The 12,368-nt window shown below is 36.4% G+C and overlaps 1 protein-coding gene and 1 pseudogene across 1 annotated transcript in view; one reads left to right on the top strand and one right to left on the bottom strand.

Annotated features, from left to right (window-relative positions):
- Positions 1-12,368, bottom strand: part of IL23R (interleukin 23 receptor) — a 60,539-nt gene that overhangs the window by 16,841 nt on the left and 31,330 nt on the right. Inside the window, exon 7 of the mRNA XM_023258809.2 lies at positions 6,954-7,110. Coding sequence (XP_023114577.2) covers positions 6,954-7,110 — 157 coding nt within the window. The remainder of the gene's footprint in view (positions 1-6,953; positions 7,111-12,368) is intronic.
- Positions 7,106-10,594, top strand: LOC123379652 (annotated as a pseudogene).

The raw sequence follows: 12,368 nt of genomic DNA, 5'->3' as shown, positions 1-12,368 counted from the left end.
TAAAAATTCTGAAAAGTTAATGAGAATTTTTAAGGAGTCATTGGTAATGGAACAACCAATGAGAAATGCTGTTTTGTGAGAACAAAACACAATGTGATTTAATATCTTGCTCATACTTGCCTTCCTCTGGAGAATTGTCAAAAAAAAGAATATGATTTCTCTGGGAAACCTTCCTACTTCAGGTAGCAATTCAAGCAAGTTAATTAATCGTTATGAAATGTGACTGCCCTTCCCTCAGGCCTCTGACTTGTCATTAAAAGGATTATAGAGCCTATGCCTTTCCTTCATTGCAAAGAGATTGGTTTGCAGCAGAGTGGAACAACACTCTGGCTTAGCAGTCATCTTTTCACCTTTTTGTATATCAGTAGTATGGAATTTAGGGAACTGACTTTCACATTTTTAGTGTTGGTTTTCTACACTCACAAATTATCTTTTCTCCTTTGGGGCTCTTTCTGTACTGCTTAAAAACCCCAGGAATTTTTACAGTGACTTTGCAGGTTGGTGGTCTAGAAGCTTCAACTTCAGCAGCCCTCAGTGGTTCTCAGAGCCTCAGCTGAAGCCTCATATCCAGAGGCAGGGCAGGGGCTAGGCAGAGGCACAACGATTCTACATCCTGTGCTTCTGGGGATCCTAGGCTGCCAAGGTGGGGCTAAGGTGCTAAGAAACTCATGAAGCGAAGCGGTGGTCAGGAAGAAGAAGCAGAGATGTCCAGATAGTACTGTAGATAATGTCCTGAAATTCTCATGTACCCACCCTTTTCTGACCCCCTCAAACCCCTATTACTAAGGCAATGGCTTGGGCAATTTGGTCTCCCCCTTCCTGTCCACATTTCCTGCCCACACCCTATGCCATTTTTCATGACACTTCTCCCTCTTAAAGGGTGTGTCTAACCTCTAGAGCAGTGGTTCTTACACTTTACTGCAGAAGTTTCACTTGGCTAGAGGCTCAGTAATTTGCATTTTAAACTAGTACTCAAGCATTTCTAATGCAGATGGTCCACAGACTCCACTCAAGAGGCACTGTTTTCCAGACACTTTACTGGACCAGGACCAGCTGGAAAAACACATTATGAACTGCCCTGTAGTGGTCCTGTCTTTAACAGAGACACCTTTTCACCTCTACTTTGTCTTCATCTCAGACTGCCCCATCCTATTCTTTATTCTCTTGGTTCCTGGAGTCCTATAGTTACATTTTCATTACCAAAACCCAAACCTGCTTCCACATCTTGTATTCAGGCCAATATACAATTAGCTGATAGCATCAGTGGGTCCCTCCTTTCTCATGTAGTTGCATTTTCATAACAAACATTACATTAAAGGTGAACTTTTGCTGGCATCCTTTTATTATTAGCTAATGTGTAGAGGAGGGTTTGGTTAGGTGGCTGAGGGGAGGCTGACACAAGGCCCTCTTAGGTGTCTTAGGAAGGAGACCGGTAGAGTTACAGTGCTAGAAACTTACAGTATGTGTTCTGCCCTGGCTTTACTGTTCCCCGCTTTATAACATTTAACAAAACTGCTTAATCTCCCTGGGCCTCATTTCCTTCTTCTGTACGATTGGAATAATAATTTTATAGGGCTTTAGTGATAAGTAAAGGACAATTCATATGCAAAATGCTTACCACATACCCAACACATCCAATAAATGTTAGCTATTATTTATTTATATTATTTATATTATTTATATTTATATATTTTATATATAACTTATGTATTATGTATAATATATATTTTATAATATATAATATAAATTATACTATATAATATATAATTTATATATTATATATTAGTATTTCATATTATTTGTATACATTATGTATACCAGGTAGAAAAATATGAGTTTCTAATCTAGAGAAACTTCTCCTGTGTGTTTGGTAAAGTCTAATATTATATTCTGAGGTTGATTTTTTTTTTTTTTAGTATAAGACTTTTTTTCTATTAAAGTCCAAATACTCTAAGGAAGGAAAAGAGAATAAGTCTAATAAATAATTTAACTCTTACATTAAATGGGTTTGTTTGGGGTTTTTTGGACTAGGTTTTTAAAGACCAAGAAAAGTGATACAGGAGGATGCTGGGGTCTGAAGGATAAGCCATATCCACTGCATGATCTGCAGTACTATCTAGGCATAATTTTGAAAACACATTGCTTTGAGATAAATCAATTCAGTGATATACACATGAGGAATTTAGAGAGTAAAAAAGCAAATTCCTGCATGGAGGGATCATTATTGGCTGGGCTGTCTTGCTTCATAAATAAGTAAACCTTTAATTACTGGGAAAAATTGGCTGGCCAAAAAGCCTCATTATCAAACAAGTTGGTTAACTAAAGTATTATAGAAACTGTATCTTTTAATATTTTCGATTGTGAAGCAATTCAAACTTCAGTTGTGAGGTTTGATTCTTACAAGCAGATAAGATATTTATAGTGTTATGTAATTTATATTTTTATCATTGTTTTTATTGACTGTCTTTTCTAAAATTCAGAGATCTTTGTCTCCTTTCTTTACTGAGATTCTGCTAGTACATAGCAAGTGCCTGGTGCACGGTGGAGGCTAATTGAATATTTCATGAATCACTAAATGAATGTCCTTTCTTAGATATCTTTTTAAAAAACAATTAATATTAAAGATTTATTAAAAAGCAATTTGGCAACTTGCATCACGCATCTTAAAGTGTGCTTAAGCTTAGATCCAATAAAATCTAAATACATAAGGAGAGTTTATATAAAAAGCTATTCTAAGAAGTTTATTGACAATGGAAAAAATAAATAACCTAGAGAGTGTTGCAATAGGGAAATGATTAAATGTATTATAGTGCATCCATACATTGTGTGGCCATTAAATAGTTTCTTTTAACTCAACAAGGTAAACTAAGAAAATCACGATATGAAACAATATACCACAACACCACTTATTAAGAAAAATGACACGGAAGGACAGATATCATATGATTTCACTTATATAGAATATAAAAAAGAAAACAAATAAACAAACAAAGCCTCTTAAATACAAAGAATTGGTGGTTGCCAAAGGGGAGGTGGGTGGATGAAAGAGATAAACGAATTAAGAGGTACAGACTTCCAGTTATAAAATAAATAAGTCATGGAGATGAAAAGTATAGCATAGGGAATATAGTATATAATGTAATAACATTGTGTGATGACAGATGGTGACTATACTTATTGTGGTGAACACTGAATCCTATACAGAATTATTGAATCAGTGCTGCACTCCTAAAACTAATATATCATTGTATGTTAATTATACTTCAGTAATAAAACATATGTGCATAAGAAAAAACTGGCGTTAAATTCATTAAAATATAAACAGCAGTTATTCCTAGGTTGTATATTACAATAAATTTGCATTGCTTTTGCAAACCAAAAAAAAAAAAAAGAAATTTTCCAAAACATTTAATATTAGCACTTTCCTAACTCATATTCACTGTTTGTCATTTAATGTGTCTTGGAAGAAATTTGTACCAGAAGAAAAATTTATGGTTCCTCTGCTAACATATTAAATTGGATAGATGCAAATTTTCAAGGATATTTAATTCTAAAAAGCAGTTTTGCCTTTTAAGTCCTCCCCCCCCCCCCACCCACTTAGGAAACCAAGACTTTACATTTATACTTATTGTAGGGTTGCTGTGGTTTCTATTTTCTTCCATCTGATGTTTAAGACCTTTGCCTTTAAAGGAGAACATTTGTGGTCCTATACTTGTAGAATACTTTAGTTAGCTGCTCCTCCACTTTGATATAACTGGTTAAAGGAAGAAATCGATGAACTTCTGTTCTAGTTTAGGTGCTATCAGCCACTAGCAATGTGCTGTTTAGCAAGTCATGCCTCAGTTTTCTCATTTGTAAAATGGTGCCAATAGACTACTAAATATGGCTGGTGTAAAGATCAAGCAAGCTTATACATAGTAGTACTTTGCAAATGGTAAGTAAATGTTAGTTATCAGTTTGAATAATCTTGCTAGACATTTCTAAATTTCATTAAAAAAATTGAGCTATCAACTAAATTCTATTATAAGATGCCACCTAAAGTACTAAGAACTTTTAACAATATAAACGTAAGAAAGAAAATATTAAATTAATAACCAACTTTTTAAAAAGAACGGATACTCAAATTATCCCCTTGCATTGCAAATTATTCCCTTGGTAATGCATTTCTAAGATTTGGGCATTAGGGGGCGCCAAAAGAACTGTTTAGCTAGTCTGCCATTTCTCTCCCTCTGCTTATTTGGCAGCAATCAACATTTATAATGTCTGCCAAAGTGCTTTGACAACATAAAACTCAGTTCCAACTCCTCTATTATAATAAAGATGGTATTAACAATCCTGTGATTATAATTAAGTGCTCTGAAAAGAAAAAATTCAGTCTGGGTATAAGCTACCTACAATAGGGAGACATCTTGAGGTTAATGGTGGTCATTATGGAGTATTAAGATAATTGTAATAGATTCACTTTGCTTACTATTGAAGCCTATTTGGCCAAGATTTTATTGAATGACATGTAATGGATAGAAAATTAAACTAATAATATTAAGAGCAGGAATATATCTAAAGATAAACAATAGGTCAGCTAGATCATGCTGAGAATTAAATAATCCCATGTTTAAGTATTTTAACTTGATGATTGCTTTGCATACAGTAGGTAATCAATATTTATTGATATGATTTGATTTGTGTCTCTCTTAAAACATATTTCATCAGAGTAGCCTAAAGAGTTTAATGTAACTCTTTTTTTTTTTTAAGTGTAGTTACCTTTTTTTTTTTTTTTCTAAATGTTTATTTATTTTGGAGACAGAGCAAGAGACAGAGTGCAAGCCGGCGACAGAATCTAAAGCAGGCTCCAGGCTCTGAGCTGTCAGCACAGAGCAAGACCTGGGGCTGGAACCCACGAACTGTGAGATCACGACCTGAGCCCAAGTTGGACGCGTAACCGACTGAGCCACTCAGGTGCCCCAAGTGCAGTTGCCTTTTTAATTGGAAGTTTGTATCTCTTAATTTCCTTTACATATTTCACCAGCCCTCTGGCAACCACCGATTTCCTTTTTGTATTTATGAGTATGTCTCTTTTTTTGTTGTTGATTTATTAGGTTCCACATATAGGTAAAATCATATGGTATTTCTTTTTTTCTGACTTACTTAATACTCCCTAAGTACATTCATGTTGTAGTGAATGGTAAGATTTTGTGCTTTTTTATAGCTAATATTCTATTTTTCCTGAATAGGCAGATCCAAAAAAATATAGTGAAAGCTGATGTCCAAGAGCTTTCTGCCAAAGTTTTCTTTTAGGACTTTAATGGTTTCCTGTCTTACATTTAGGTCTTTAATCCATTTTTTCTTTTCAAATTTTTATTTAAATTCTAGTTAGTTAAAATATAGTGTAATATTTGTTTCAAGAGTAGAATTTAGTGACTCATCACTTACATATAATACCTAATGCTCCTTATAACAATTGTCCTCCTTAATATCGATCACCCATTTAGCCTATCCCCCACCCACCTCCCTCTGTCCACCCTTGGTTTGTCCTCTATTGTTAAGAGTCTCTTATAGTTTTTTTCCTTGTCTCTCTATTTTTCCCCTTCCCGTACGTTCATCTGTTTTGTTTCTTAAATTCCACATATGACTGAAATCATATAGTATTTGTCTTTCTCTGACTTATTTCACTTAGCATAATACACTCTAGCTCCATTCATTTTGTTGCAAATGGCAAGATTTCATTCTTTTTGATGGCTGAGTAATATCTCACTGTGTGTATATGTATGTGATGTGTGTATACACCAGATCTTTTTTTTTTTAATTTACTTGTTTATTTTTTAATTTACATCCAAGTTAGTTAGCATATAGTGCTATAACAATTTCAGAAGTAGATTCCAGTGATTCATCCCCTACGTATAATACCCAGTACTCATCCCAACAAGTGTCCTCTCTAATGCCCTTACCCATTTAGCCCATCCCCCCTCCACAACCCCTCCAGCAACCCTCAGTTTGTTTTCTGTATTTAAGAGTCTCCTATGTTTTGTCTCCCTCCTTGTTTTTATATTATTTTTGCTTCCCTTCCCTTATGTTTATCTGTTTTGTATCTTAAATTCCTCATATGGGTAAAGTCATATGATATTTGTCTTTCTCTGATTGGCTGATTTTGCTTAGCATAATGCCCTCTAGACCCATCCATGTTGTTACACATGGAAGACTTCATTCTTTTTGATCACTGAGTAATACTCCATTGTATATATATATATATATATATATATATATATATATATATATATAACACATCTTCTTTATCCATTTATCCCTCAATGGACATTTGGGCTCTTTCCATACTTGGGCTATTGTTGATAGTGCTGCTATAAACATGGGGGTGCATGTGTCCCTTCGAAACAGCACACCTGTATCCTTGGATAAATACCTAGTAGTGCAATTGCTGGGCCATAGGGTAGTTCTATTTTTAACTTTTTGAGGAACTTCCATACCGTTTTCCAAAGTGGTTGCACCAGTTTGCATTCCCACCAACAGCGTAAGAAGTTTGTTTTTGTTGTTGTTGTTGAGTTTAACATAATTATTAATGATGTGTTTCAAAAAATGATCTTAGATCATTATATGCCTCAGGATGTCCCAGGCTGCTTATAAGAAATGCTGACTCTTGAGCACCCCCCCACCCCTAGTACCTTAGACCTGTGAACACAGAGCCTCTGAGAGCAGGGACAGTGAACATGCATACTAGGTGGTTTTAATTGGCTTTTATGTCCAAGAATGTTTGAGAACCATTACCTAAATTACAGTCAGCCTTAACAAAATCAAAGCAAAATGACAATTTCAATGTCACCACCTGCCATACAATAGTTTTGTCAATTTGATACAAGTCAAGAAGAAAAAGTATAAATATATTTAAAAGAGACAGAGGTCAAAAGAAAAGCCTAAGAGATTAAATATATAAACACACTCACCTGTTTCAGTTGTTTTATGAAAAAAGGGTGAACTCCAGGACTGCCAGTACCTTTTACCTGTTTCTTGGCATCTCACTTGAAATATATACTTAGTGTTTGGTTCCAAGTAGAATTCTGACTGTTGCTCATATGTAAAATTGGTGTCAAATTCTTTAACCTAAAATGAATGAATAACAACAATGAAACAATACAGTGTGCTTTTAAAACAAATAATTATTCCATTTAGGCAGACATGTATGGAACACCTATTATGTTCCAGGCACGCTTCTAGGCCCTGGGAAAACAAAGAAGAGTAGGGCACTTTATATAAAACATGACCATAAATAATCAAAGACACAAGGTCTAAACTTACAAATCATTTTCTGGGGCACTATGACCTGCTATAAAACATAATGAAAAATGACCCCCCTAACAACCTGGTTCAGCTGGGAGAGAGAAACCAAGGCATTTACATACCTTCAGTATGTTCTGATAAGTGGATTGACTGGAAAAAATGAAGCATGATTGAAAGGTAACCATAAAATGTGTCTAGAAATGCATTTAGGCAATAACTAGGAGGAAAGAGTTACCAAACACTCTTTGAAAGAGTGTTGTTGAAAGAGGAAGTTGAAAATGTCAAGGTTTAAAAAAGAAAGAAAGCAAGAAAGAGAGAAAGAAAGAAAGAGAGAAAGAAAGCGAGCAAGCTACCAACCTTCCTGAGAGATTCTTCTGTGAAAACCCAATCTTAACATAAATCTTTAAAACCTTTAATGTACTGAAAATGTAAAATTCATGAAAATATCTGCTTGGGATCTGTCATGCTTCATATAAAGTATCATTCAGAGTTTCTATAAGCTGTGTCTCTACTCTTGGCCCTTGCAATTTACTGCTGTGTAAATATGATTGGCGGAACATTTGGGGGTCTCCTGGGATCCAGGAAAGATTTTACTTGTAGCAAAAGTTTGACTTTCAAATGCACTCTGCTTCTATTTGTTTCTCTTGGAAGGGAGTTGTTATTCTCTAGTATGTCTCTTGCCATTACGTTTATAGATAAGTCCCTGTAAAGTAGAGAAATACACTAAAGCACAGCCAGAATTCTAAAATGGAAGAATTTTACAGAACTGTTAAGAGACTTGTTTCTGCCATGAGGCAGAGGCAAGCCAGGTGACTGCTTCGAGTCTTGTGAGCACAAGATAATGCCTCAAGATATTTTCATAGGCTAAAACAAACACTGAGAGAGGTAGACCTAATTGAGTGCCTATGTAGAGGGTTTGATCTCAAGTGCAAGAAATAGGACTTTATTTCTTATAGCAGTTCATTTCTATTTAGGGCCTCAATTCTGAAAGTGGGGGGCATGCAAACTTGACCTCTATCAATGTAAGGTACCTCTTAGGGTTACATTAAATTTCTGGGAGCATTATTGGGTGGAGGGAAGGAGAGTCTCCAACCTATTCAGTTCTCTAATCCCCACTCCCTCCAACTCCCTACCTGGGACAAGGCCGTGGGTGAAGGGGCCCTTTTTGGTGACCGACCACTGTCTAAACTCTTTTGGTTCCTCTTCCTAACTCCCTCCTCCCTCCAACTTCCTTGTTTTGCTGCCCAGTTAATCTTTACCTAGTGTTTGGTGGGAGAGGGAGTGGGGTGATGATTGAGAAACTTAGTTCTGACTAATCACATGTTCTTCTAAGTCTTCTGCCTTATAGCAGCATTTACACTTTTTTTTTTTTAGAAATTGTTTGTTTAGTGCATACGCTGGCACACATGAGTACATGTGAGCAAGGGAGGGGCAGAGAGAGAGGAAGAGAGAATCCCAGGCAGGCTACACACTGTCAGTGCAGAGTTCGATACAGGGCTCGAACTCACAGCTGTGAGATCGTGACCTGAGCTGAAATCAAAAGAGTCCCACACTCAACCCACTGAGCCATCCAGGTGCCCCACATTTACACTTTTGAAATTCAAGGTCAAGGGTTTGACCCTTTGCTATCTGTCTACTGTTCTATTAGCCTTCCCTGGAAAAGAATGAATGCTTGGTTTTATGGGCTCCATGAGCTAAGAATGGTTTTTACATTTTTAAATGGTTATAAGAAAATCCAAAGAATATTTTGTTATGCATGGAAATTACATGAAATTCAAATTTCAGTGTCCAAAATTAAAGTTTTATCATGCCCATTCATTTGTATATTGTCTATGGCTGCTTTCACACTACAAATGCAAAGCTGAGTAGTTGGGTCAGAGACCTTATGGCCTGCAAAGCCTGAAATGTTTACTGTCTGGCCCTTGAATAAAAGTTTGCCACTTTCCATGCTGATAGTGCTCTTAAAAACATGGTGAATGTTTCTGACACCCACTGAATTTTTTGTAAGAAGCTTAGCAAGCACCAACCCCACAAAGTGGCACAGTACAAGAAGGGCAAGAATTCTCTGATGCCCAGGGGAAGCAGTGTTATGACAGGAAGTAAAGTGGCTATGCTCTGGTGGGCAGATAGAGCCGATTTTGGGGGAAAAGGCTAAAAACTACAAAGAAGGTTGTGCTGAGACTTGAATGTGTTGATCCCAACAGCAGATCTAAGACAATTCTGGCTATCAAGAGATGCAAGCATTTTGAACGAGGAGGGGATAATAAGAGAAAGGGACAAGTAATCCTGTCCTGTGTTTCACATTTTGTCTTATTATGAAGACAGTAAAATCTTGAGGTTATGTTAAAAAAATAACAATACCCTAGTCTAGCTTAATTAGAGAAATGAGTCACTATTAATCCATTTACTTGAATTTATAGCAAAGACCTCCCTGCCTTACTGTCACTATTGTTGGGCACCTACTAAAGGCAAACAATATTAATAGCTAATGTTTCAAAATGTTATCTACATGAATTACACATTGTAAAAATCAATGGAGGTACAAGAAATTATTATGGAACATCCTGCCTTCCAGGGGCTTGTAGTTAAAGGACAGGGAAATAGAGGTGTAAACAGGTAAATAGATATACAACATGGTAATGCTCCTGAGATAGAGTACACAGAAGTGGGCAAGGATTGCTGACAAAGGTTGTGAGCTCAATTTATAACACAAGTTTGAGGTGCCAAAGAGATAGTCCATGAAGATAACCAATAAATAGATAAATATTCTCCACATGGTGTTAGCCTTGTAGGATCACCTGAAGGATTGGCTAGTTCCCTTTGATACTTCATAGTCTAAATAACTTAGCTAAAAGGGGATGAAAAGCAACCTCAGTTCTCTAATTTTGATTTTTCAGGGGGTCTTCTTTTGCTCTACCAAACTTGTTGCATGGTTTTCCTGGAAGTTAAGATGAAAAGTAGCAACAGCCAGCATTTACTGAACTTGAACTCTATTCCAGGATCTAGGCTAGCTTCTTACACTGATCATCCCCACAACCATATGAGGTAGGGGCTTGTCTTATTCCTACTTTAGGTATGGGAATAATGAGGCACAGAGAAGATAACGAACTTGCCCAAGGTTGTGTAACTAGAGAGTGGCAGAACCAGGCTTTGAATTCTAGAGCCTGTGCTCTTAGTCACATGGCTTTCCTGCATAGCTGCCTGTCACTTTGAAATAAAGAACCTCCTGGGGCACCTGGGTGGCTCAGTTGGTTGAGTGTCCGACTTCAGCTCAGGTCATGATCTCACAGTCCATGAGTTTGAGCCCCACATTGGGCTCTGTGCTGACAGCTAAGACCCTGGAGCCTGCTTTGGATTCTGTGTCTCCCCTCTCTCTGCCCCTCCCCTGCTCATGCTCTGTCTCTCTCTGTCTCAAAAATAAATAAAAACATTAAAAATTTTTTTTAAAGAAATAAAGAACCTCCTTCAAGTAATATCTCCTGGAGGCAGAGATGAGGTGGAAGATCAAATCTGTAGTCCTTTGTATCTCCTCCTCTTCTTGCCTCTGACTTCCTATCTCCCTACAAAGAGGCAAAGACACACTTTAGGCATGATCCAGATAAATTGATGATGTAGCAAAAGTTGAGAATAAAAGCCTTATTCTGGTTCTTTCTGACTGGACTTGGGTCATCTGGATAGAAATGGTAATTCATCTTTTTCTGTGTGAGTGGTTATATTCAGAGGGAGCATGATAGAAGGGATAGGATACAGGCTTTGGATAGAAAGCTGTTCTTTCATTTTTCAAATATTTTTTGGGTGCCCAAAGTGATATAGAGTCTAAAAGAGTCCTAGCAGTGTAAGTTTGAAAAACCTGGCTTGACGTCTTTCGAGTTCTACATCCTTATTTCTATAACGGAGCAGATATTTACCTAACCCAAAGGATGGTTATGAAGGTTATATGAGATAACAAATATTCTTTCAGCTCCTTCATTTCCACCTGCTTCTGAGTTACCAAGTCTCACAATGGTAGAGTAGCACCAGCAGGGGGAGCAGAGAACAAGAATTTCAACCAGAAAACACTTGGTTTCTGAAAATCTATTCAGAGATATTGATGGTAGAATTACTTTCTATTTTCTAAACCTTCTTCTAGCCTATAATTTCTCCTAATTATGCCAAATAAAGGAGTTTTGTATTATCAGTATCATCCTATGACCAGGACACTAAACAAAGGGCACCAGGTGTCCTATTGGAATAAAATCCTATTGACTCAAAATCTAAGACTAATCTAAGGATTTCATTTGGGTTTTCAAATTTACCTAAATTCCACATTTGCAAAAGGATTGACTGTGGAGTTGTGTTCTGTTTGTATCCTGCTTGTCCCGGGTTTTAAGCATGGGGTTGCTATGTACACAAATGTCACAGTTATTTAGTCAACAAGTCCAGCAGGATCTTCACTTGGTAATTGACCAAACGATGCACAGATTCACATGTAAGTGTAATCTAAACAATTGTAAAGTTCAGATCACATTTCTGACTTAAATGAACAGGGGTAAATAAGCAAGTTGGTGTCATGAATTTATTTTAGAGAACAGTCTTTAAATTATGTCATAAAATCAATATAGTTTTACCCTCATCTTCTTGACACTCTTTAAACACATTGCTCTACAGCAAAGCTGATGTTCAGGATAATGAAACAATAGGAGGCTTTGGAGTCATGCTAATCACCAAATACATATCATTTACTCCCTGACAGCAGATAAATTCATGCATGATACATAACTCTTAATTATGCAAAGCCAGAGACTCTATGCCTTAATTATTTTGACTAAATGAAGTTTGTTGTACTTGAAAATATGAAATGGCATTTCTTTTCAAATACACAAAAATTGGAAATTTTCCCTCAGTCATACTAGTGTTCTCCCATTGTTCAAATTACTGAGTTTTTATTATAATGTTCACAGGTTCTGTCATGTCATGTGATTTCATTAACGAACCTTGTACCTATGCCTCTCCTAAGTCAGTTGGTAACTTACCATTGGTATTTAAGGATGGTTAGTTTGTTTAGATATTCACTTTTTACCTTAGGCTCACATAAGACTGAG

Source organism: Felis catus, chromosome C1 (genome assembly GCF_018350175.1).
Source record: "Felis catus isolate Fca126 chromosome C1, F.catus_Fca126_mat1.0, whole genome shotgun sequence".
Taxonomy (NCBI): Eukaryota; Metazoa; Chordata; class Mammalia; order Carnivora; family Felidae; genus Felis; species Felis catus.
Note: the sequence above shows the minus strand (reverse complement) of the source record. Positions and strands in the feature narration are given on the sequence as shown.